At 47.7% G+C, this 26,708-nt stretch overlaps 1 protein-coding gene across 5 annotated transcripts; it reads left to right on the top strand.

The window, feature by feature from the left end:
• The first annotated feature begins 1,634 nt into the window (after nucleotides 1-1,634).
• On the top strand, nucleotides 1,635-22,058 carry GINS4 (GINS complex subunit 4). Of its 5 annotated transcripts, none has more exons than XM_075556623.1 (9): nucleotides 1,635-1,854; nucleotides 2,408-2,462; nucleotides 3,559-3,659; nucleotides 12,928-13,014; nucleotides 13,525-13,638; nucleotides 17,901-17,998; nucleotides 18,181-18,269; nucleotides 20,761-20,851; nucleotides 20,942-22,057. In XM_075556623.1, exons 3-9 carry the CDS (start codon nucleotides 3,564-3,566, stop codon nucleotides 21,036-21,038), a joined length of 672 nt encoding a protein of 223 aa, XP_075412738.1. In that variant the 5' UTR covers nucleotides 1,635-1,854; nucleotides 2,408-2,462; nucleotides 3,559-3,563; the 3' UTR covers nucleotides 21,039-22,057. The 5 variants fall into 5 exon arrangements, with proteins under 5 accessions (XP_075412738.1, XP_075412740.1, XP_075412737.1 ...); XM_075556625.1 differs by having other exon boundaries at nucleotides 2,408-2,477; XM_075556622.1 differs by lacking the exon at nucleotides 2,408-2,462 and having other exon boundaries at nucleotides 1,635-1,886.
• The last annotated feature ends 4,650 nt before the right edge of the window (nucleotides 22,059-26,708 follow it).

Raw genomic sequence — 26,708 nt, 5'->3', positions numbered from 1 at the left:
CTCCACTCAAGTACTCCCTCAGTGCAATACTTTGTTCTATTAAATTGGCATTCTATGATGCTCACCTTCCCGACACAACCGCTGAAGACAAAGTGGGTGAATAAGCAAATGTGGTGAAGAAAGCTGATGGTGCCCAGCTTTCAAAAAATATAGCGTCTGGGGTCTTAAAAGCCTGAGGGTAAACAAGCGGCCATCTAGCTCAGAAGCAACAAAGCCCACATGGAAGAAGCACACCAGCCTGTTTGATCACAAAGTGTCTAAGGGATCAGGTATAAGGCATCATCAGAACAAAAAAATCTTACCATAGTGAATGAAGGGGGGAGTGCAGAGTGGAGACCCAAAGCCCATTTATTGGCCACTGGACATCCCATTGCAGAGGGGTCTAGGGGAGGTCGAGCCAGTCAAGGTGCGATGTAGCAAACGATGGAAAATACAACTTTCCTCTAGTTCCTAAATGCTTCCCTCCCCCACCCCCACTATCATGATCCCAATTCTACCTTGCAAGTCTGGCTAGACCAGAGGATGTACACTGGTGCAGATAGGAACCGAAAACACAGGGAATCCAGGGAGGATGATCCTGAAAGGACCAGCGGTGTGAGTGGCGATACTGGGAGGGTGTAGGGTGAGTGGGTTGGAAAGGGGGAACTGATTACAAGGATCTACATGTGACCTCCTCCCTGGGGACGGACAACAGAAAAGTGGGTGAAGGGAGATGTCGGACAGGGCAAGATATGACAAAATAATAATTTATAAATTATCAAGGGTTCATGAGGAGGGGGGAGCGGGGAGGGAGGGGAAAAAATGAGGAGCTGATGCCAGGGACATAGGTGGAGAGCAAATGCTTTGAGAATGATGAGGTCAATAAATGTACAGATGTGCTTTACACAATTGATGTATGTATGGATTGTGATAAGAGTTGTATGAGCCCCTAATAAAATGATTAAAAATAGAGATATATAAAAAAAGAGTTGTATGAGCCCCTAATAAAATGAATTTTAAAAAAAGCAGGGTGAAGGAAGGGGGATACAGGGGAGCTGATATTTGAATTACGGATTGTTATAATAACTGTAAGAGCCCCCAATAAAATGATTATTCTTTTAAAAAAATCTTTGCACATCTATGTGGTAATTTGAATTATGAAAGAATGGGTTTATGCTAAAAAAAAAACCCAAAAACTAGTCTTCCGAGTCGTATCATGCACCCCTTCCTCAAAAGTAGAGGCTTGAAACAACAACGAGGGTAACTGTTTACAAACGACCGTCGGAGCCGGTGCCGCAGAGACAGGCAGCTCCTCTCCCTTCCCCTCCGGGTTGGCTGGCGGAGGCTGTTCCCTCGGAGACGCCCCCGGGACCGAGGCCGGCGGCCGGCGCCCGCGCCGCGCCATCCCTCAGCCACGGTAGCCTGGCGCCCCCTGGCGACCGCCTCTGGACGGCGTGCGTGCCGACCGCTCGCCAGCCGGCTGACGAGTTGGGCGGAGCTAGTACCGAAGCCGTGCGCGTTGCCTCCAATCAGAAGCTATTACTGGGCGGAAACCTCGGAGACGCAACTCTTCGCCCCCTTACGGTGGGCGGGGTTAGGAGAGCACCTACCTCCTCCTCGGGCCATGATTGGTTAGCGTCTTCTGTACGCGGTGACGTAAGACTCGGGTGGAAGTTGTCGGAGAAGAGCGCGGGAACCGAAAAGCTGGGAGGTGGACGCCGTCCTGATAGGTTCCGCTCTCGTTCCGCTTCCCGGTGGGCTTGGGGAGAGCCCAGCCTGCTTCCGCTCGGGTGTCGCCCTTGCTTCCAGCTCCCCTAAAGGCCTCTCTGCCTCCCGGGGCCTGGAGCGCCAGGGGGCCTCTGAGTAGGACCTCCGGTACGGTGGGAGTACGCGTGCGCGTGTTGGAGGTGGGTGGCTGGTCTGGGTGCCGCGGGCGGCGGAGAGGGGCGGGGTGTGTGTGTAATAGGTTCGCTTCCTCTAGGGCCCTGGGAGATACTCCCATTGCCCCACCCACCGGACAACTTCCTAAAGTAGTATGGTGCCCGCGGCCTGCCGCCGCGGCGGTGGTGGTACTGATTAGGTGCTGCGGAGTCGGTCCCGTGTATTACAGAACGAAACGCGTCTGGGCCTGCGCGATCCTCACAGTTGTTCTGTTTGAGCTCCTTGTTGCAGCCACTGTGTCAGTCCATCTTAGCGAGGGTCTTCCCTCTTCTCGCTGACCGTCTAACTTTACCGAACTTGTTGTCCTCTCGGAACTGGTTCCTTCCGATAACGTCCACAGCAAGTCCGAGGAAGTCTTGCTTTCCGGCTGTGCATCTCTCAGGACAGCCAGACTTGGTTATGCTTTTGGCAGCCCGTGGTACTTTAAATATTCTTTGCCAGCAACGTAATTCAAATGCATCAATTCTTCTGTCTTATTCATTTCCAGGTCTGATTTAAAAAAACAAATGCACTACCAACCCATAGCAACCCCATAGGACAAGGTAGATCTGCCCGCGGTGAGATTTCTGAGACTGTAACTCTTGGTGGGAGTAGAAAGCCCCAGCTGGTGCCCTTGGGGATCGAAGCCCAATGCGTAACCACTCAGCCACCAAGGTTCCTGCGTTCCATCTGATCTTTCTATAAATGAAATCCACTACCTATTCTGGCTCTTTAGGATCCTAAATAGGATTTCCAAGAGGGGCAGACAACCTTTTCTTTCCCCTGTGGAGCACTAATGGGCTGACCCCTTGAACTTGCTGTTGGCAAACTGCAGCGCCTAGCCCACACAGCCCACAGGTGCCTGCTGTACACCAAGCCTGGTGCCATGCCCACGGTCCATATAGATGATGGAGCTCCATCACCTGAAAGTGCCAGGCACTGAGCAATGCATTATTCCTATTTGAAATGAGGATAGCCCAAGGCAAAGGTGCTCTCCTGGGCCTGACCGTTGAGACTGTAATCCCTATAGCGTGTGGTAGGTCCTGGATTTGAGGTGTACCCAGTGGAAACAGATGCCAGGAGGCACCTATGAGAAACTGATACCTGACCTAAACTTTGAAGGAAGAAACAAAGAATTGGCAAAATCAAAGTCTGAGTTCTGAAGTAACTGTCAAAGAAGCTCCACGTACAAGTGTTCCTTGTGACAGCATCATTGCCTGTGCCGCTGACCATAAAGTCAGCATTCGGAACCACAGGCCGCTCCACGGGGCACAGAGGACGTCTTCTGCCCCTTAAAGATATATCCTCTCTGACACCCCAGGGATAGCTCTGCTCTGCAGGGGCGGTATGCGTCAAGCGACATGACAGCATTGAGTGTGATTGCTTCTCTGGTTCTGTTTTATCACAGTAAGGAACCCTGGTGGCACAGTGGTTAAGGTTTGACCCACAAACCATAAGATAGGTGGTTTGAACCCACCACATGGTAGCCTGCTTCCATCAGGGAATACAGCCGTGGAAACCCGAGGGAGCAGTTTTAGTCTGTCTTTTGGGGACACTGAGTTAGAATCGACTCCAAGGCGGGGGGTATTCTTGTAAATAAATGGAAAACACATAGCAGGATTTGGGCTGTTTTCGTCTCAGTGCAGTTCTTGGTTTCAGAGACGATGGCAGAGGAATTGGATTTTGCAGGACAGGACTCTGATGGGGCGAGTGATGAGGTGGTGCTCACTCCTGCGGAACTCATTGCCAGGCTGGAGCAGGTAAGCACTCCCAACAGAATCCTCTGTGGCCAAGCTTAGCCTTTTGTCTGACGGCAGACATTGTAGCACTCAGGAAATGAAGACGTGTCATTCAAGGTTTATTTCAAGAGAACACGACTAGTTCTTATTGTGTACACAGAATAGAAAGTAAAGGGTCCTCATCTGTTGGAGACCCTGTAATGTTAAAAACCCAGTTCTCAAGTGGTGCCAGAAAGGAGCAGCTTGGAATCCAGTTCATAGTGTAGCTCATTTGTGTGGCTCTTGAAGGATCTCCGTATGTCTGTGGAGTCTGTGGGGCATGATAGGGGCTGAAGGTTTCTCTACCTTAGTCCTTTGAAACATCCGCCATTTCGGAGAGGCCTGTATTAACCAGAAGCTGCCGAAGCACCTTCTTTAGGAGAAAACCGGCATGATTCTTCCTCTTCTCATAGACTCAATGCCATCGAGTCCCTGCTGACTCACAGCAACCCCTTGTGGCTTTCCAAAACTGTAACTGTTTATGGGAGTAGAAAGCCCAGTCTTTCTCTCTCAGAGCTGCTGGTGGCTTTGAACTGCCAACCATGCAAATCACAGCCCAGCGCTTCACCACTACACCACCAGGGCTTCTTGAATCTGATGTCCTTTTTATTTTCACAGCTTACCTAAAATTATTCTGGACTACTTCTCCATTTTGTCATAATCAACCAAAAAGCCAAAAACATTTTCTTCTAATTGACCTCAAAGGATGGCCGCCCTGAGTACGTCAGAGTAGAACTGCTCCATAGTTTCCAGTAGCTGATTTTTTTTCTTTTTAAGAAGTAGATCTCCAGGTCTTTCTTCCAAAGCACCTCTGGGTGAACTTGAACCACCAACTTTTCAGTGAACAGCTGTGTATTTTTTTAAATCATTTTATTGGGGGCTTATACAGCTCTTATCACAATCCATACATACATCCATTGTGTCAAGCACATTTGTACATATGTTGCCATCATCATTTTCTAAACATATTCTTTCTACTTGAGCCCTTGATATCAGTTCGCTTTTCCCCCTCCCCCACCCACCCTTCCTCATGAACCCTTGATAATTTTTCTTTTAAGTTCATGTTTTATGCCAACTACTGTCTCCCTTCACCTACTTTTCTGTTGTCCATCCCCCTGGGAGGGAGTTATATGTAAATCATTGTGATCAGTTCCTCCTTCCTCCCCCCTCTCCCCCCATTGTCCCCTTCCCCTCCTGGTATTGCTACTCTTATTATTAATCCCGAGGGGTTTATCTATCCTGGATTCCCTGTGTTGTGAGCTCTTATCAGTACCGGTGTACATGCTCTAGTCTAGCTGGATTTGTAAGGTAGAATTGGGATCATGGTAGTGGTTGGGAGGAAGCATTAAAGAACTAGAGGAAAGTTGTATGTTTCATTGTTGCTATACTGCACCCTGACTTGTTCGTCTCTTCCTTGTGGCCCTTCTGTAAAGGGATGTCCAATTACTTACAGGTGGGCTTTGGGTCTCCACTACAGGCTCCCTCTCATTCACATTGATAGGATTTTTTTGTTCTGTGCCTTTGATGCCTGATCTCATTGACACCTCATGGTCACACAGACTGGTGTGCTTCTTCCATGTGGACTTTGTTGCTTCGCAGCTAGATGGCCGCTTGTTTATCTTCAAGCCTTTAAGATCCCAGGCACTATATCTTTTAATAGCCAGCCGCCATCAGCTTTCTTTGCCACATTTGCTCATGCACCCATTTGTCTTCAGCGATCGGGTCGGGAAGGTGAGCATCACAGAGTGCCTGGTCAGTAGAACAAAGTGGTCTTGTGTTGAGGGAGAACTTGAGTGGAAGTCCAGTGTCTGTCAATCAGCTGTGTATTTTAACCATTTGCACCACTTAGGGACTCTTTTGGTCATAGCAACTGTGATACAGTATTTCCTATGTACTAGGAACTGTTACGTTCTTATAATTATGATTTGATGAGACAGACAATATAATTCTTGTGATTTCAGAGTTCAGATGATCTCTATTTAATTCTCCTCGTGCCATTAGTCTACCATGTAACTTTAAGTTAACGTAGCTTGCCTGAAGACTTAGCTGAAAAGTAGAGATGATGGTCGTTATCACGTCACGGGGTTTAGTGAGGGGTCAGTGAGATGATGTAAAGTGCCCGCACGTGGTCTAACACAGGAGCCCTCACTAAACGTGAGCTCCCTGCAGTACCAATCACTGTCACATCCCTGTGAGGCGAGTGTTGTCGTCCTCCGTTGTGGACGTGAAGAAACTGAAGCTGAGAGATGCGGAGCAGCTTGCCCAAAGTTACACGGTGCAGAGCAGTCAGGATATGAATTCCTATCTCTGACTCTTAAAAATTTGTCTCTTGTCTGCCATACCTCCTGCCTTACTCCCGCTTTGGTGGCCTTTCTCCAGAACACACTCCCGTCTGCTCTTCAGCATTCTTCATTCCTTCCTACTTAAGTCCCATCATACGTGACACAGCCAAAGGAATATGCTTTTAAAATTGTATCTTAGGTAATCAATTATTTCACATTGCTTCTTAATCTGTTTTGATATCATAGTCCTCTGGAAGACTGAAGAAAACTGGCTCTCTGAGAATGGTGCTCACGTGCCCCCACACAGAAGACTGCACGCCATTGCGTGCGTGGCTTCACGGACACCTGGAGGTCTCCCCACAGACACAATCTGTGGGCCCAAGCAAGGACCGCTGCGTCTGTGAGAGAGGACTCCGTGAACAGGAGTCATAAAGCTTAGAGGAAAAAACTGGTAGACTCGACCACGTTAAAATGAAGAGTTTCTGTTTATTGAAAGATACCTTGACGACAGTAAAAAGATAAGCCCGCAAACTAGGAGAGGATGTTTGCAATACAGATCGTTAACAAGAGATTAAGATCCACACCATGTAAACAACCCTTCCGACCCCATAGTAAAATGAAGCCCTAGCATGCGTCTTCTAGAGGAGGAAACCAGGATGGCCAACAAGTATAGGAAACCATGTTGCATCTTTTTAGTAATCAGGAAAATTAAAATCACAGTTATAATGAAGGAAGTGAACAGTATGAAGCATTGACATTATATTGAACACTATATGCAGGAGGGGTGTAAAGTAATCCAGTCACATGGGGAAGTGACTGGTTTTGTCTAGTAAAGGGCCCCGTCATTCCATTCCTAAGAACATACCTGAACATAAGTTTCCACTTGCCCTCCAGGAGACATGCATTCCTAGTATTCTAGACATCATGTTCATAGGATTGCTTGCAGTAGGTAGTTAAAAACTGAAGCCAACCCAGATACCTGTTACCAATTGAATGGATAAAAAATATTTTTTAGTGGAGGGGGAAAATGAGCCGATACCAAAGGCTCAAATAGAAAATGTTTTAAAAATGATGATGGCAACATATGTATAAATGTGCTTTACACAACGGCTAGATTATGATAAGACCTGTAAGAGCCCACAATAAAATTATTTTTTTTAAAGGAAAAAAATGTTTTTTAAATAAATCATTTTATTGATGGCTCTTAAAGCTTACGCCAGTCCATACACCAATTATATCAAGCACATTTGTACACATGTTGCCACCATCATTTACAAACATTTGCTTTCTACTTGAGCCCTTGGTATCAACTCCTCATTTTTCCCCTCCCTTTCTGTCCCCCCCCCCCCCGTGAACCCTTGATAATTTATAAATTATTATTATTTTGTCATAGTTTACACTGACGTCTCCCTTCATCTGCTTTTCTATTGTCTATCCCCCAGGGAGGGGTTATTTGTAGATCCTTATAATCGGTTCCCCCTATCTACTCCACCTTCCCTCCACCCTCCAAGTATCGCCACTCTCACCACTGGTCCTGAAGGATTCAACTGTCCTGGATTCCCTGTGTTTCCAGTTCCTATCTGTACCAGTGTACATCCTCTGGTTTAGCCAGATTTGTAAGGTAGAATTGAGATCATGATAGTGGCGGGGAGGAAGCATTTAAGAGCTAGAGGAAAGTTGTATGTTTCATCATTGCTACACTGCACCCTGACTGGCTCGTCTTCTCCCTATAACCCTTCTGTAAGAGGATGTCCAATTGCCTACAGATGGGCTTTCGGTCCATACTCCCCCTCCTTCACAATGATATGATTTTTTATTCTTTGATGCCTGATACCTGGTCCCTTTGACACCTCGTGATCACACAGGCTGGTGTGCTTCTTCCATGTGGGCTTTGTTGCTTCTCAGCTAGATGGCCACTTGTTTATCTTCAAGTCTTTAAGACCCCAGATGCTATATTTTTTTTGATAGCCAGGCACCATCAGCTTTCTTCACCACATTTGCTTATGCACACATTTGTCTTCAGCGATCATGTCGGGAAAGTGAGCATCATGGAATGTCAGTTTAATAGAACAAAGTGTTCTTGCATCGAGGGAGTACTTGAGTGGAGGCCCAATGTCCATCTGCTACCTTAATACTAAACCTATAGATATATGCACATCTATTTTCCCATCATATATAAATATATTTACATATGTTCATGCCTGTTTTTAGACCTCTATAAATGCCCTTTCCGCTATTTCCTTTTACTCTCCTCTTGTCTCATTATCATGCTCAACCTTCATTTGGATTTCAGTAATTCCTCTCTGTTACATTGCCCTTGATCAAGCCCTACCAGGCCTCTTACACCCTCCTCGCCACTGATTTTGGACCACTTGTTGTTCCCTGCCCCTGGGTTTAACACCACTTCCTTTCCCTGACCTCCCCCTCTCCCATGTACCCCCAGAACCATCAGTCTGTTGTTTTCTCCTCCAGATTGTTTATCCAGCCTATCTTATGTAGATAGACCTGTAGAGATAATAAGGTGAACAAAAACAAGACAGCAGAACAAACCAACAACAAAAACCAATGACAAGGAAAAGTAAAGCCTGTAAATAGTTCAAGGTCTGTTTGTTGACCTTTAGGGGTGTTTTCCAGTTGATTCTGATGGGGTGCCACGCCCTGTTCCCAAAGTCTGTTTTTGGCACTCCTTCCGGACTTCCTTGCTCTGTTCCCCTTGCTGTTCTGTTGCACGCCCTTAGTGTTTTGCCTCGGTGTGGTGGGGTCAGTTCGGGCGCAGTTCCCACATTGTCTCCAGTGTTGTCCCCTCCTGTAAAAAAATTATAGCAACATACAGTGGGAAAACCATAACTCAGGAACAGATGTGGAACAGCAACAACAGCCACAAAAGCAGGTTGCCAATAAAACTATATACATTTCAAAAAAACTGTTGGTTTAGGCAAATGTGGTTTGGGGCAGGTCTTCCCACTTGGGCTAGTGGGGCCCACTGGCGAGTTGCAGCTTTTGCACACAGACACCGTCCACCATTGCCAACTTCCCAGGCTGGCTGCCTCTTCCAGATGTAAGCAGGGGCTTCTTCGAAGGCAGTCCAAGAGCATGGGAGGCCAGACAGTGCAGCTTGGCAGTGACTCAGCCCGAGTTACATTTGGTGCCTGGTCTTCTGTTGCAACACCCCTGAGTGCAGTTGAAGAGTCACCCCCCACACCTGGACAGCTTCTGCAGCCAGGTGCAGGTTCTAAGGCTGGGTGGCCCAGCCTGCAGCCTAAGTCGTAACATGTTGAGGACAGTGAGTAGCGCCCCTGAGGCGCACAGCTCTCGGCATGTAAACAGAACACTCTCACGTTTAAAAGTGTCTGTAGCGTAAGCAGAGTCCCCTTGAATGATGAGCAGATGGGTTCACATTGGATGAGGAGTAAGGCGTAGCCATCCCATCATTTCCTTTTCTCTCCAGTGGCTTCTGACTCAGGGCGGTCCATGTGTCTCAGAGAGAACTGTGCTCTGTAAAGTTTCCAGCAGCTGACTTGTCCGTCTGTCACCAGGCCTCTCTTCTCTGAGTAGACTGAGCTGCCAGCCCCACCCCCACCCTTAGCAGTTGGGGTACCTGGGGACTCATCCCCAATTATTAAAAATACCATGGATTTCAAGTCAAGTTTCCCACAGAATATTATGAACAGGTTTAATTTGAAAGTCTTACACTCATTTAAGTCTTTCCTAATGTCTTATGTCTGATCAATCTCTTAATTTCAAAAGATAGATGTGAGGTACCCTCAAACCCCACTTGTACACGGTACCATTAAAACAATCATTCTTTTGCCCTGTCGTGAAAAAGCTAGGAAGCTCTCTTCACAGTCACAGATGGAAACTGTGAAGCAAAGCAGTAAATCCAGGCTAATGATTCCCTTCAGGAGGGTGTGGTGCACAGGAACCTCTAATCCCTGAGTTTTGCACACACCAATGGTGGCATCCCTGTTCGCGTGGTGGGTATACGCCTCATATTCTTTTATTTTTAAATCATTTTATTAGGGGCTCATACAGCTCTTTTATCACAATCCATACATACATCAATTGTGTAAAGCGCATTTGTACATTCGTTATCCTCATCATTCTCAAAACATTTGCTCTCTACTTAAACCCCTGGCATCATGTCCTTATTTTTCCCCTCCCTTCCCACTCCCCCCTCCCTCATGAACCCTTGATAATTTATAAATTATTATTTTGTCATATCTTGCCCTGTCCCACGTCTCCCTTCACCCGCTTTTCTGTTGTATATCCCACAGGGAGGAGGTCACATGTAGATCCTTGAAATCGATTCCCCCTTTCCAATCCACCCTCCTTTTGCCCTCCCAGTATCACCGCTCACACCACTGGTCCTGAGGGGCTCATCTGCCCTGAATTCCCTGTATTTCCAGTTCCCATCTATACCAGTGTGCATCCTCTGGTCTAACCAGACTTGCAAGGTAGGATTCGAATCATGACAGTTGGTGGGAGGGGGGAAGCATTTAGGAACTAAAGGAAAGTTGTATTTTTCATCACCGCTACATCACACCCTGACTGGCTCATCTCCTCCCCAAGACCCTTCTGTAAGGGGATGTCCAGTGGCCTACAAATGGGCTTTGGGTCTCCACTCTGAATTTCCCCTCATTCACTACGGTAAGAATTTTTGTTCTGATGATGCCTGATACCTGATCCCTTGACCCCTTGTGATCACACAGGCTGGTGTGCTTCTTCCATGTGGGCTTTGTTGCTTCTGAGCTAGATGGCTGCTTGTTTACCTTCAAGCCTTTAAGACCCCAGACTCTAAACCTTTTGATAGGCGGGCACCATCAGCTTTCTTCACCATATTTGCTTATGCACCCTTTTGTCTTCAGCAGTCGTTATCAGGGAGGTGTGCACACAATTATATGATTTTTTCTTTGATGCCTGATACCTGATCCCTTCGGCACCTCATATTCTTTTTATCCCTTCAGGAGCTAATAACGGGCCAGTTAAAAAGAAAACTGTGCAAGCCCTCCGTGACAGTGTAACCAGTTCTCTGTCACGAAGCTACTTATGCTTGTTGGTCTTTCGTTTATTTTACTCATCTGCAGTAACACTACTGAAGCAAACACTTGGAAATTTTTTAATATAATAGTAGCAGGTGCTAGTATTTAATAATAGGTCTGATGATGATAATTGGAGAAGCAGAGACTCGGGGAAATCAAAAGAAATAAACTGAGCTTGCTAAGGCAAAGTTTTCTGTAATTGAAAAATAAACATAGTTTTCCTTAGTCACCTGGGGATATTTCAGTCCCTCCCTACCAGATGTGGTAGTTTCTGAAATGTACCAAGCAGTTGGACCTGAGTCATAAATTAGGAATTTAACCCCTTATTCCAAACTCCATTGTGATCCTTCAAATTCTTAGGTCTTTAGGGGATCATTTACTCCGTTTTCTCATCAATACAATAGAGGTAATATGTCCATCTTCCCTGAGATGCTATGATGCTGAGTGAAAAAACACTTGTACAAGGTGCAGAGCTTCAGGAATGAGATGTGAGTGAAGTGTTACCTTCCGCTCTAAAGGAAAACGTTGCAGTGCCCCCTGGTGGTCAGGAAGAGTGGGTGTGCTGCGTGGGATAGGTAGGAAAGGCATTCTTTGAACCCAGCCGAGCAGCAGTGTGTTGTGCAAGGGACATTGGTGTCGTTTTTTAAAAAGAGAAGAGGTGCCTCTGACATTTGCCTCAGGAGAATCTGCTGTGGGCAACAGTGGCTGCTGCTGGTGGTTATTCTGACCCTCGGCAGATAGAGGTCATACACGACCGCTATGCCTTTTTAATTTTTTTAAAATTTTATTGGGGGCTCATACAACTCTTATCACAATTCATACATAAATCTCCTGTGTTAAGCACATTTTTACATTGTTGCCATCATCATTTTCAAAATATTTTCTTTTTACTTGAGCCCTTGGTATCAGCTCCTCATTTTCCCCCTCCCTCCCCACTCCACCTCCCTCACGAACCCTTGATAATTTATAAATTATTATTATTTTCTTATGTCTTACACTATCCGATGTCTCCATTCACCCACTTTTCTTTTGGGATTGGGTTATATGTAGATCATTGTGATCAGTTGCCCCTTTCCCCCACACCTTCTCCTTACCCTCCTGGTATCGCTACTCTCATTATTGGTCCAAAGGAGTTGATCTGCCCTGGATTCCTTGTGTTTCCAGCTCTTACCTGTACCAGTGTGTATCCTCTGGTGTAGCCAGATTTATAAGGTAGAATTGGGATCATGATAGTGGGGGGTGGGGGGTGAAAGCATTAGAGAACTCTGTTGCTTCCACCACACCTTTCAATAGGTGGTATTGTTCTCACCAATAGGTAGACTCCCTGCCATGGAGTCAATGCTCACTCATAGTGACCCTATAGGACAGGGTAGAGCTGTCCCTGTGGGTTCCCGAGATTAACTCTTTACGGCTGTGGGAAGCTTCATTTTTCTCCCAAAGAGCAGATGGTGGCTCCAAACTGCTGATGTTCGGGTTAGCAGAGCAACTCCACTGGGTCCCAGACAGACCATTTCTTTAATGTTGCTTGGATATAAGATTGTGAACATTTACAAAAAGGGGACAGGCTGTCGTTAGCCAGCTTTCCTTCAAAGCACCGTCAGCCTTTCCAAGTGGAAGCAGTCTTCCGTGCTGACCTGGTGATTTTTCCCGGAGTTCTGGTGGTTTCGTGGTTACGCATTGGGCTGCCAACCACAGGTGAGCAGTTCGAAACCATCAGCTGCTCTGCTGGAGAAAGGCAGGCTTTCTACGCCCATAAAGAGTTACAGTCTTGGACACTCAGGGGCAGTTCTACCCTTCAACGGTCAGTATGAGTCTCAATTGACTCGTTGGCACTTAGCTTGGTTTGGTTTGGTTTGGTTTGGTGTGCTAACCCAGAGTTCCTTTGCACCGCTGTGAATGATGCCTTTTCTTTTTCTGCCTGCTTTCTAGGCCTGGATGAATGAAAAGTTTGCCCCTGAGCTGCTGGAAAGCAAGTCTGAAATCGTGGAATGTGTTATAGAGCAGCTGGATCACATGGTAAGAGCTGCTTGTCTCGGGGTTACAAAGGAAGGGAAAGCTCAAAAGAGTTGTGTCGGCAAAGTGAGAGGTTGGGGTCGTTGGGGTTTGTGATCCTTGGTATAGATCGGGGCTTCCGTAATTAACAGCTCAGAGTAGCATTCGAATGTTGGAAGTTGTACATTTTCTCAACTGGTGCTATAATTGCCTTTTAGACCCCTTTGACGTTGCTTCTCTGTGCTTTGTCATCGACTTTACAAGGAAGGTGGAGTTCTGGGCCACAGCCAGACTCTTCAAACCCAGATGGTTATATTCTAGAGACAAATGAGTATTGCTTGCATTCTGCACACTGAGACTGTGGTCATGTGTTGTTTGTGTGGAATTAAAAGGAAACAGGGAACGAGAGTTATTTCCATTCTCCTTTGAAATGTGTAGTCTTTGAGTCCTGACTGTTGCCAGGGGTTGCACACAAAAAGGTCTTTAGTCTCTTAAGCATCATGCTGTTTTACACTTGGGTTTCTCCTTAAATAGGAAGAGAATCTCAAGAAAGCCAACAAAGGGGACCTGAAGGTCAGCATCCACCGAATGGAGATGGAGCGGATCCGCTATGTCCTCAGCAGCTACCTGCGGTGTCGGCTTGGGAAGGTTTGACATAGAGATCAGTAGCTGTTCATGTTAGAACCATGTAGCCCACCCCCACCCCACCCCCAATGTAGACTGCGTTCTGAGAAGCTGAGCTGGGGCCTGGGAGAACCCAGAGCCTGCAGGGAGGACTGAGACTCCACTCCGAGGAACTAAAGGAGGGCGAGCAGAGAAAGTTCTGGCAACTCGTAACTGCACAGCTCAGAGGGCATGACACCTGTTTTTATTCCACTACCTGTGGGGCCTATGAATCAGCATCACCACAGAGCTTCTTAGGATATGGAGGTCACGAAAAACTTGGCAGCAGTAAACATTTCTGAAAAAGCCACAACAACCAAATTAATTCAGAATCACAGGCATAATGAACTGAAGGCGCTGCTGGCAGTGCTTGCGCATGCTGCAGATTTGCAAAAGGCCGAGAGGGTGGGGAGAGGGAAAAGTACAAGAAGCCCTGGACTAGATGGCAGTGGTGGGTGATCTGTGTGTGTGGTGTCCTCTGGAGTGACAGTGTAGCAGTGCTGAGGGACAGTTAGTTGTTGGCATTGATTGACTCGCTCACTCTCAGTTCACTGCCTTTGAGTCAATTTCAATTCAGAGACCCTGGGTTCCCGAGACTGTAACTTTCATATAATTCACATATACAATTCCGTAGGTGAGTTCGCTTAGAAGAGTCGTGCAGTCAATACTATAATCACGTTTAGAACACTTTCTTCTTCGTAGTTGTTGTTAGCTTCCCGTTTCCTCCAACCTCCCCTGCCACATCCCGAGCTAACTGTTAATCCAGTTAGTTACTCCCTATCTAGATTTGCCTATCCTGGGTTTGATATACTGAAAAACAAAATCAAGAAATAACACACACACAACAACAAAGGCCAACAGTGACAAAATAAAACAGAAAAACCTAAGTGAAAATAAAGCAGAAAATATCTAAAATTGGAACAACTTTAAAATGGGTCAAAAGGGAGATTAAATGATAAGGTATTACATTTTAACCTAGCTACAAATGGCATCGTCAGCTTTACAATGCTCACCGAGACTGTTGCTCTTTATATAGAAGTGGAAAACCTTGTCTTTCTCCCACTGAGCCGCCAGCGGTTTCAAACTTCTGGACTTAGAGTTAGCAGCCCAACGCATGACCACGACGCCACCAGGGCTTCTGTTAGCTGACGAAGGAAAGCTAACTAAAGTAAAACTAGTTTTCAAGATCAGTTAATGTCTGCAGACAAGGTCAAAAAGACCATATAATGTGATAGTTAGGAAAAACAATTGAAAAACAGTCCTATTTTCTTTCTTTTTTTAAATCATTTTATTAGGGGCTCATACACAGTCCTATTTTCAATGTCTGTTTTAACCCTAGAAAGTCCTTACCTTCTTGCAGTTTCTTCTCATTTGGTTCCACTTGTCCTGTTAGGTAGAGTGCTTCAGACAATCTGAAGACTGCTAGTGAGTCTCATTTAAGTCTTCTCTCACCTAAACATAACAGCCATTGGAGTCAAGTTTATTTCTCCGGCTCGCTTTTCTAGCAAGGTTTTAGTTTGTCAGTATGTGTGTTAGTCCAGGTAAAGTAGAAAAACGAATCCAGGGAGACTCATATCTAAAGGAGAGAGTTTTATATCCAAGAATAATTATGTATTAAGAAAACATCCCAGCCCAGTCCAGATCAAGTCCATATGTCCCATACTAGTCCATAAATTCCTCTTCAGACTCATAGCGCATGCAATGATGCTGAATGCAGGAAGATCACAGGCAGTTGGGCAGAAGGTCTTGTGGATCCAGTGGCAGTAGAAGCATGTCAATGCTGGCACGGGTCTTCACATGTCTCCTCCCGCTCTCTGAGTGTCTCAGCAGCAGGAAAGGGAAGGCAGAAAGTGTGCCCCACCTGCAGGGAGGAAGAAGTTCCCAGAATCTTTAGGACTAGGCCATGCCCACAGAGACACCATTGGCTATGACCTGATTGACGGGCTAGACTCCACCCGTTTGCTCAAGTTGACAGGAGATTCTGTAACTGCCACAGTGTGCTTCTTAAATTTTGGCACCCTGAACCAAATAACAATATAATAATTGTAGTTTGGCCTCTTTTGTGGAAAGCAAGGTGATGATTTCTCTAATCTGAGCGTCATATCACCCTATGTCACATTACCTTTTTTGACAGCTGCTTCTTAGTTCATCCTGCACTCACCATTAACTAATCCTAACCCTGGCTGATGTTTCTCAGGTATTCTTACGCCGTCCTGTCCCTAGTCTGTATTTATGTGGCTTGGGACTTTTCCCCTAAGTATAGGGCTTCCGACTTACTGTCTCTGTATCCTAAGTTTGTCACCCAGTATATGAGCTATCCCTCACTCCCGTTTTGTTTGTTTGTTCGATTTTTCTTGTGGTGAAATATATGTAAGAGAACATTTCAGATTTGCACATGTACAATTCAGTAATACTCGTAATCACAGTATATTAACTATACTGGCACTTGCTGTCAGCAGCATTTTTGATAAATCTGCCATCAGAACTCCTACCTGATTGATTATGGGGCCTGCAGTGCCAGAGGTCCCATCCGATTGCCTTACGTTGAACCAATTTCACCAAGTCTTATGGCAAGGCTGTTTGTTTCAGTTTTGTTCTTGATAAGAAATACTGGTAAACATCGAACCCCTAACAGTAGTCAGTAGTTCCGTGCCTTGATGGTGTACCTGGACCAAGGAATGCCGTATTGTCAGGGGACAAAGGATGCTGTGAGGGAAGCAGGCAAGTTCCGCACGCACACACTCAGGTTAACTCAGGTGAATGTCCCCATGCCTTTGCCTCTCCCACAGTGTTGGACTCATGCTGGGTGCACCTTTGTAGACGTGCTTTTCCCCTAGCAATGTGCATTTCCGCTTCCTCCAGCCTTCAGGATGTGCGCGTTTACGCCTTTATTCCTAGTTGAACAGTTTCATTGACATGTGATTCACAATTCAGTGGCTTAAGCATATTTAAGAGAGTTTGCAGGCATCACAACTTTTAGACCCTTCTTGCTTGTATTCTTTATTTTAGCTTAAACCTTTATTCATCTGTTCATGAATCTCCCAATCAGTGTGTGCTAGGTTCCCATCCCAGGTTTACAATTTGCCCACAGGGGTGTCCTAGAGACTTTTTATCAATTGTCTTTTAAACAGTTGAGGCCCATGGAGGCTTCTGTGCCCCACCCCCAAACAGCAGGCCATGCCAGTTGCTTTTGTTTTAGGAGGTCAGTTATTTTGCATGTTAATTGCTTTCTCTGAGTTCACAAACCACTTCTAAATTACTGACTCTAATACATTGTTTCCATATCACTGTTAGGACATGGGCCTCTATTTGACCATTTCCCACCTTGCCATTTTTGAACTCGGGAAATTTGCCTTTCATTAATCAGTCACACCCCTTCTGAGCTCAGTAATTCTTCTAAGGTAATTAAAATGCATATTCTTTTAGTACCTTCAGTAGCATCATATTAATAGCAATTCCCATATAATCGGAAAAGGGACTATGGGATCTTAAACTTGACATAATCGATTGGTTCATTGAACGTATCCTAGCCGGAAGATGGAGACTCCTCCTTACCTTTGTCATTGCCATACTTGTAAAATGCATTTTATTGGACGACACAACATCGCACTGTTTGTTTACTGCGGGCCAATCCCACCTGGTTTCCAACAGTGTGCTGTTCTTTTCCTCTCCATTGGCAGCAGCATGCCTTTTGGTAACTTGGAGCATTTTATTTGTAACAATAGTTACTAACTTTGCTTTCAAAACTCACCTCGGTTTAGGTCACTGTCACTGTCCTGTGTGTATGTGCATTCCACGTGCTTCTGAGCTTCTGGGTGTGTTATTCCTCTTGGGAGAACTCTTTGTAGAAGGGGCTTCGAAAAGTTTGTGGGGAAATTCCATTATCTTGATCAAATCTGGTTTTCTATGAGCTTTTTGAATGCTCCTTGGAAAATCACTTAATGTTTGAAATGCTGTCCCTTTCTCCTTCTTTAAATATTATTTAAACCACTGTCCAGTCAGATTTTCTCTCGAAAGCCTCCATCCCTCTTAAATTGCCTTCATTGTGAGCGCCTGTGTCTTTTCCGTGAATTATTTGACACTTGCCTTCCTGAAGTCCGGTGTGTAAGTCTTGTAGGAAAAAGCTCTTGACATTGACTTTCCATTTTTGAAGTCAGTCTTTAAATGAACTTTAATGTCGTTCAGAAAAATGTTGACGCTTGAATTGTGTCAAATGCTTTAATGACGACTTGTACTCATCCTCACAGATCGAGAAGTTTTTCCCTCATATCCTCGAGAAGGAGAAAGCACACTCTGATGGAGAGCCTTCCAGCCTGTCTCCAGAGGAGTTTGCCTTTGCAAAGGAGTGAGTAATTAGGAAGCGGGGGAGTGGCCCTTCTTCGCCTGGCTTGTGAGAATGAATTTGGATGGCTGTGTCATTGAGGCTCTGCTAGGTGATCTCAGAGCCTTATCCATCGTGATCTCTCCAAGGGTCCGTGGCTCCAATCGCTTATGGATGTGACAGCAACTGTAATGTGTGTGTTTCAGGTACATGGCTAATACAGAGACGTATCTGAAGAATGTAGCCTTAAGGCACATGCCTCCGAACGTGCAGAAGGTGGACCTCTTAAGGTCAGGTAAGCAAAGCGTTCCCTTGTCAGAACTTCTGAGGAACTACAGTCACCTTAACAGCTATCTTCAGGTGCTTTAAAACGAGCGCTTCATTCCCATTCATTCGCCAATACAGGAAAATAAAGATGGAGACAGGCAGAAAAGAGAAGAGAAAGGGTTAAAAACTGCAGTTAAAAAATCCTTAAAAGGAGGTACAAAGGTGAGGGAGGGGGGAATGGGGAGCTGATACCAAGGGCTCAAGTAGAAAGCAAATGTTTTGAGAATGATGATGGCAACAAATGTACAAATGTGCTTGACATAATGGATCTGTATGTATAAATTATGATGAGTTGTACGAGCCCCCAATAAAATGATTTAAATTAAAAAAAAATAGGAAGTACCAAGGTAGCCATGGTCAATATTTTACTTCTGTGTTCTTTGGTTTGGTTGAAATTCATTTGCCTGCCATTTTGAATATAGACTCATTCCTGTATCTAGTTATCTATCCATTCACTCAACAAAATATCCCCAGAGCATCTCTGATTTGCCAGGCTCTTCTGTGCCCTGAAGACAGAGAGCTAGCCGTGACATGGTCTCTGCTGCCAAGTAGCTAGCGACCTGTTCCTCACAGCATCCAGAATGTGTCAGAGGCATCTGCCCGGGACGGAGGAAATGAACAGGAGACTGGGCAAAGCGCCAGCAGTTCCTCGTGGCGGAGGAAAGCCATGTAGCATTTGTGTGTGTGAGAGTCCTTTCCGTCCGTAGGAAAAGAGGATTCGGACACTGAGATTAGGGGACAGGAAGGGAAAGAAGTGTGGCCAAAGGCTCTCCTCGAGCCCTTCGCCCATAATCCCCTTAAAATTCTATGCAATGTGGAAAGGGAGTTAGTAACTTCTAACTTGACCTCAACCAGCTGGAGGTGCCTGACATATCGGTAAAAGTCTATTCCTCAGTCTTTCACAATTTGCCATATCTGAGCAGGACCTTATCAAATTGTCAGACCAAATCCAACAATTCACTGGGAGACTCAACTCCATCTCGTTTACAGGCTAAACTAAGAGCTGTGAGAGTTGCTCTTTTTCCCCTGGGCTGTGCTGGGAGTCGTAACCCCCCCTTGGGCTGTGTGAGATAGCTAGAACTGGGATGAAGGGAAACATGACTCACCTGGAGCAATCTAAAGCCCACCACAGATCGATGGGACTCTGAGCTGGTCATTGTGCTGTGTCTACCCGAAGGGCACACAGGCCTAGTCCATGTCCGGTTCCCTTTCTCATCAGCCACTTTTGTCTGCACTTTCAAAGAGTAGAATGAGCAAGAGTGTTTCTCATCTAATTCATTAAATCAACCGAGGAACCACTGAAGGGAATGAATCCTAGGTCTGGATTGAGGCACTGTCTCAAACCTACTATTGGGTGCAGGTGAATTCTAAAACATGCCATTTGTCCTGGGCACCTTCCTGGGACTCCAGCCAGGCTCGTAGACATGGGGACTCATAGACGTGGACCAGCCGATCTTAGTGAAAGAGTCTTGCTTAGCCTGGGGTTCTTGGAGTCCTCCTGTGGGCTCAGCAGCATGGGGGCTCCAGGGAAGGCATGCTAAACCCCAACTGGAATTCATGGAACCAGCTGTAGCCAACTGGTAATACTGGAGTCTTTTTGGTAGACCCAGAGCCCAAGAGCAGGCCAGGGACTCTCCTTAGATCTCCAAGCCACTTCTCCCAGGTCCTCTCCAGTAGGGGGGGGGAAGGGGGTAGGGGGGAGTCAAGGGCACTTTGAATCCTGAGCTGAGCTCTCCAACTGAGAACTGCCCAGTATGTTTGGGGCACTCCGAAAGTGATAGTCCTCTAGTTATAAACGGAGCTCCCCGAGATGAGCTGTCATAGAACAGCCCACTGGGGGACACCTACAAACTTCAAGTGTTGGCTGGTGGTGGAAGGTCAAGGATGGCTGAGACTTCTTAACCTGTCATACACCAATGAGACTCCACTTACAGGTTGCAACCTATCTTCTTTAGCTCTAACACTTAATTCTGTCACTCTTTCTACTCTTTTTTGGAAAATACTTATTATACAGTATTATCCCCCCTCCCCCTCCCCCCCAAAGCAGAACAAAACAGCAACAACAAACCCTCCCAGCTTTCTGCACATGCCTGTCTAGGCCTCTGCTTTCACTCCCAGACTCACTTTCCCTCTGTAAACCTTCCCTGCCTCAAAGCCCAGGGCGCCTCCCCTCTCCTCACAGTGGAGATGAGCCACTCACACATGAGGCTTGTTATCTGAAAGTGCCTTGCAATGTCGCATCCTCCTCAACATACAGCAGGACTCCAAGGACTCATCACGTGTTGCAATTGACCGCTGTGTGAACCCTTGGGGGAACTGCGCTGTCTCTGAGAGCCAGGGCTCCCTCGGCATCGTGCCCAGACGACTTTGTATTGGAGGTCCCTGAGGGCCGGGTACCATGACTCCTAGCACCTCTGTCTCAACCGGCCTTTCCTGATTACATTCTTATTTTTTGACAGTTCCCAAACCTGACTTAGATTCCTATGTGTTCCTGAGGGTGAACCAACGACAAGAAAACATCCTGGTAGAACCAGAAACAGATGAACAGAGGTAAGTACGTGTGTGTTTCTGGCGGTGGGAAACAGACTTGCCGGTGGCGAACAGCTGAGCTCAGCCCACATATTTCCTTGCCTTTTTCAGGGACTATGTGGTTGACCTGGAGGAGGGCTCGCAGCACTTGATCCGATACAAAACCATTGCACCTCTGGTTGCTTCCGGCGCGGTCCAGCTGATTTAGAGCCAGAAACAAATCCACAGCAACGGAGACATGGCACCCGAGGAGAAGCTATTCAGAACACCTTCCTGACCCCGTGCCTTAGGACCGAGGCCGTAGTGTGCAGGCGGCCAGCCCTCCCTGGGCAGTGCTGTGGCTCACGGGGACTGTAAAGGAACTCGAGGAGGGTTCCTAACATTGTCCCACGTTCCCCTCACTTCCTACCCTTCTGCCCATGATCAGCAGATGGGGCCATTGCTCCGTCTGTTCTGAACAGTAGACCAATAAATGGACTCGTTTGTGGTATGTTTGAGGTGTCTAGGGAAAGTGAGGGCAAAGCAGTTCAGAAGAAGGAATCCGTGCCTATGATCAGGGGACTGTATTTCGCCCCGACCTGGTAATGCTGAGAGCCTTTCAGCTTCCTCATTGGAGGATTGTAAAAAGCTTACCGAAAACAGCTGTGGCCTCCTGCCTTCTGGCCCAGCTTATGTGAATTAACCTTTTGGAACATCCCCCAATTGGACTTAAGAACCAGTTTCTGTCACCTGGGAGTCCCAGCTAAACCAGCACCATTGTGAAGCACCAGGCTGTGGTGGAAGGAGCCGCAGGAGAGCTCCTTGCTTGTTGGCTCATGATTTTCTCCCCGCGGCTGCCCCCCCCGCAGGCTTCCTTGAAGCTCAGACTGTTTGGCCAAGCCAGCCTGCAGTCTGTCCGTCAACCCTGGGCCACGGCGCTGCTGGCCGAGCCACACGCAGCTTGATTTCTTCAGGCTCCTTGCTTTCCCCAGGAAATCGCCCCAATTGAATACAGCGAGCCAGGTATCTGAAGGAGGGATTTCGGGGCATGTAATCGGTCATCTTTTCCCAGAAGTGTGATGAAACCGCAACCTGCGTGCCAGTCTTTCCTTGCCTGACCGGCAGCGAGAGTTCCCGTTGCGTGATAAAGGTTTTCAGAGTATTCGTTGCAGTCCCGCTGTATCGCCAGGCGAAAGCTAAGGTTTTGCTGGCTAGTAAAAGTATTTGCTATTTCACATAGTACCTTGGTTTTTTCCAGAGTGTTTTTACCTCGGCAGCCGTTCATTAAACAAATCTGCGTTCAGTGTGCCAGTGAACAGTCAGCCCACCGTGACCTCCAGCTACACAAAGAAGGAGGAGAATCTCCCTCCTCCAGCCCACAGCTGATTGCCCCAGAGGGGTCAGACACGCCTCCGTCCTCCAGCCATCCCTCCCACAGCATGGTGCTTCTTGCCTCCTTCACCCATCCCTTATAATGGCCGCACAGAACTTGCCGGTGATACTCAAGGTTAGGGGGCTTATTGGGGAAGTTAAGGGTACAGTTCTTTGGTCGGAAGCCTCTCTTCTCAACCACACTGGCAGGCATGTCTCAGCCTCTCAGTCACTTGCTCTGTGCGTGGCCTTTGTCTCCAGGAAGCCAGCCCACCCTGCGTGCTCTCGTGGCTTTGATGCTCTGTCCTGTGCTTCTTCCGGCAGGGATCTTGCCAGTTCTCAGCTGCTGGTTCTTCCTTCTAAATGAGCATAGGATTCTCTCCCTGCTTCTGAAGCGCTGCTTTCACACCCAGAGGAATGTCCAGTCCGCTGCACCTCATTTTCATGGGTCCAACAATCATTTGGTGGGCGTCCCAAAGGCTGTGTGTAGAAAAGCTGTACCAACCGCAGCCAGGTACACACCAAGGCAGCTGAGCCACCGCCGCGGCTGGAGAGCCAGTGCTGTCCAGAGAGTTAGAACTGAGGGTGGCTAGATGGGGTGGTTTGGGTGAGTCTCACTGCAGGTACATTCAGGCTGAAGTCAGTATTGAGGGAGCCAGACACACAGGTCAGAAGACAGCATAGTCGTAGCAGAGGAGATGCAAGTGCAAAGGATCCTAAAGCATGAAATGAACCTGACCTGTGATCTGGTTTCTGTGGGGAAGAAAGTGGCCCGGGAGGTCTTAGGCAGGCCAGGGCCAGATCCCAGAGCACTTTGTGCCATCTGGTTGTTTCAGCAGTCCTAAGAATTACATAGTAGACAGGAAACAAAGCAGATGGTGGTAAGACCAGAGCCCAAGCCTCCCTGCCTGCTAGATCCTTGTGCTTATCGAGGTGGTGAGCAACCGGGAGAGGAGGAGCAGGCTGTAATCTAGAACAGAGCTGCTCTAGCCGTACTGTGCATGCCATAGTGGGACTAGAAGTAATTCATCTTGTTAGAGTGCAGGTTCTCCTTCATAAGGCCTAGGGAGAAGCCCAGTCTCCGTGTCTGACAAGCCGCTCTGGGGAGAGCAACTCCTGTGCATACTGATGTCTCCAGCTCCGCCTGTGTGCATGTCAGGCTGCACGCAGCTTACGAGTTAGACTAAAGCCATAAAGGGAGTTGCTCCATTTCCTCAGTTGCCTGTTCTAAAGAGGCTGACCTGGACCTGTCAGTGTAAACCAAGTAAAAAGAAGGGAAATGATGTGGTTTAGTTAGTGGTGAGTACAGCTATGTGTGGCTTAACTTCCACAATATCAGTACCGTCTGAAATGAGATGAGCCACGTGAACCTTGTGCAAATGCCATATTGCAAACCTTTTAAAACCCGAGGGTCTGTGAGCTGTAGCCACGGGACACAGGAGACCAGCATGGCATGGCGAGGTGTGCGGTTGGGCTGGGTGGAGGCTGTGCAGGTGACTGTTCACTGACTGAACTCCTTTTGTTCAGGGTCAGATGTAGGTTGTGACTGCCCTTTTCTGCACATGCTCAGCAGGCCAGATCTGGTGATAACCAACGCTTGCTTACTATGGGTGAATAGTGAGCCTTTTCTGGGAAGGAAGGGCTCAAAAGAAACACCATCAGGAGGGAAAGAGCAGGCTGGCAGGTTAATGATAGACAATATGGAGTATATGTTTTAACATCTTGTGACAATATTTCTAATACCCTACAGGTAGGGTGACTGGGCAAGCTGCAGAATGTGTAGGTTACACAGGTAGAAGGTTCAAACTAGAAGAGGAAATCTTAGAACAAAATCCCAGTTCTAAAAAAGGGCTAGACTTACTGAGCCGATGGGAATCTAGATGAAGCCCTGAGGCTAACACTTTAAGAGGACTCTTGCACTCAGAACTAAAGTTATTTCTTGGAGGCCACCTTTCAGCCAAATAATAGATTGGTCTAGAAAATGAACACTATCATCTATAAGTTAGGATAGCTTTTTTAAATGATCAACTGTGAGGCCAAAGGGTCAACAAGTACCGAAAAGCACTGATCAGCTAACTGAGGAATGGTTTCAGAATGGAATTAAGGAGAAGCTGACATTGGAAAATGGTAACCAATGTCACAGGATCAGATTTGCTAAACAGGAACTCACTTTGTAGTGTAAACTTGTTCCTTAAATGTAACGACATACTTTTTTTTTTCTAAGTAAAATAAATTTCAACTTTATTCAACTGATGCCCTTAAAGACCAGGGATGGGGGTAAATCCAAATTTGCAAATCAAACCCAGTGAAATACATGTGGGCATCCTGCAGGGAAGCCTTCCAGAAAAGCCAGCCTGTTTGGTCTTTGCACGTGGTTTTCTTTGAAGTGGTCGTTCCTGGAATAAGCTGGTGCGCCACCAAAGCGTCCCCAATTCTTTGACACGGTCCTGCATAGGCCAGGTGTCAGCTGGTGTTTCTTGCCCCTGGGCCTAAGAATTCTCCGCTGCTTCCACTAGAGGGCGCCCATCCCTTGGCTCAGGGCTTGCCCTCACTCAGTCCAGGGCTGTGGGAGCATGGGGCGCAGGGGAGGTACCCATTTCTCAGGGGGCTTTGAGGGAGAACTCGAGAAGGATGTGTCATAATGTTATGCCGCCTCAACACCCGTGTCCCTTGACACTCTGCCATGCACCCTTTGCCCTTAGTAGTGAAGACCCAAAGCTGCCCCCCAGTTTTTATTGCAAAGTAGGGGCCGAGGCTCAGGAGGTGCAGCATGGAGGGGAGTCTTCTGGCTCAAGGTCAACAGGCATCACAAAGGCAAGTGGGGGGCCATGCTAGGTCACGGGCAGAAAGCCATCACAGTGGTCAAAGAAGTCGGGCTGGGGAGGGGGGGCGGCTGGTTTCCGCTGCCAGCGTCCACATCCAGTCAGTTCCCCAGCTCCTTGCACTCTTTGCTCCTGGTGTGCCGTCTGCTGGACGCCTCAGGTTCTGGGGCGAGGATGGCCGGGCCCCCTGTGGAGAACCTCTGTCTACCCTCCTACCTCCTGAGTCCACCCAGGGCCGGTGCCTCTGTGAACCACCTTGAAGCCCTGCGTAGCTTGGTATGCCGGAAGCTAGTGAGGGCCGGGTGCCTCAGTGGGAGACCAGTGCGTGCCACAGACCTGGGACTGTTACAAGGAAGTCACCCAAAGGGTGCTCTGCCACAGACGGACCCAAGGAGGCCGAGGGGCCACAGCAACACACAGAAGGGAAGTGAGGAGAGCATGCTGTGGACAGAAACAGGAAGTGGGGGTGGGTGGAGCCCATGGAAGGCTGGGTTCCCACTGGCTAGCTCTCCAACTCTGGAGAAGTCTGAGGGTCACTGTCTATCTTGCCCCAAGGTTGTCCATCCCAGAGGGCTCGGCCCTGTGACAGATGCCCCGGTTGTCCTGGCACTTCTGGGGATTGCAGATGGCTTGGCTTTACCATCACTTCCTCACACACAGCCTCACTCCACATGGGGCGCAGCGCAGGACTCGGGCTTGGCCTGCACGTGGCCTCACACAGACCTGTGCTCCACAGACCCTGGCCACACTACACTGGTGGTGCCGAGCAAGGGGTAGCCGGGTAGCTGCTGAGAGACTTCCAGGAAGGTAAGCCAGTCCAAGTCGCTGAGCCCAGGCTTTGCAGCTCGGCCCACCACTGCCTTCCACAGGGCACAAGCCCCTTGGCCTGGGCAGAGCATGGGTGCCAGGTTGCACACCCCAACCCCTTCAGCAGGCCATTCTACACCAGCTTGGCAAGCCAGAAAGCATGGTCTGGAGGCTCAGGGCGGAGCAACACAGTCTCACTTCAGGAAGAAAAACAGCCGTCTGCTCACTCTGGGTGGCTGCTTCTGGGGAAGGGGGACAGGGAGCAGCAGCAGGCTGCATGTAGTTTTTCCCAGGGGAGATGGGGATCTGGTTCAAAACAAGGATGTACACTGACTGACTACACCAGGGCAGGGAGAGGGGTACACCCCCTCGAACACCTTCACTTCTGCTTCAGCCAGGTAATGGCAGAGGGGACAATTCCATCTGCAGGGCTTCTCGAGAGCCTTCCTGTGGGGCATGTGCTCTGGGGATGAACCACATTGGCATTCCCTTCTTCCTGCACTCTTTCCCCTTCCTGACTTCCTCTTCCAGTTGAGAGAGAGAAATGGAGATGGGGAGGAGGGGGGAGAGAGCAAGAGATGGGTATTCCTAAGCACTGTGTATCTCAGTGGCATTAGCACCCTCTCCAAGATGTCACAGGAAACAGCATGTTTGAAACTCCCACAAGGTTACAGAATCACATCAACAGGCAGCCTCTTGGTCCCCACTCTTGCCGGCGCCCATGCATGCACGTAAGCACACACACTCGCACACCGAGGGCGCCGTCTGTTTGCGGAGTGGGCGCAGGCTGGCTCACGTCAGGTACTGCACCACGAGGAACATGAGCAGGCAAGTGAGCAGCATGCCTCCGAGCATGAAGTACTTGTCCTGGAAGGCCCGCTTCTCGATGAGCCGCATCA

Source organism: Tenrec ecaudatus, chromosome 8 (genome assembly GCF_050624435.1).
Source record: "Tenrec ecaudatus isolate mTenEca1 chromosome 8, mTenEca1.hap1, whole genome shotgun sequence".
Classification (NCBI taxonomy): domain Eukaryota; kingdom Metazoa; phylum Chordata; class Mammalia; order Afrosoricida; family Tenrecidae; genus Tenrec; species Tenrec ecaudatus.
The sequence above is the reverse complement of the archived record's forward strand: the minus strand, read 5'-3'. Positions and strand labels throughout refer to the sequence as shown.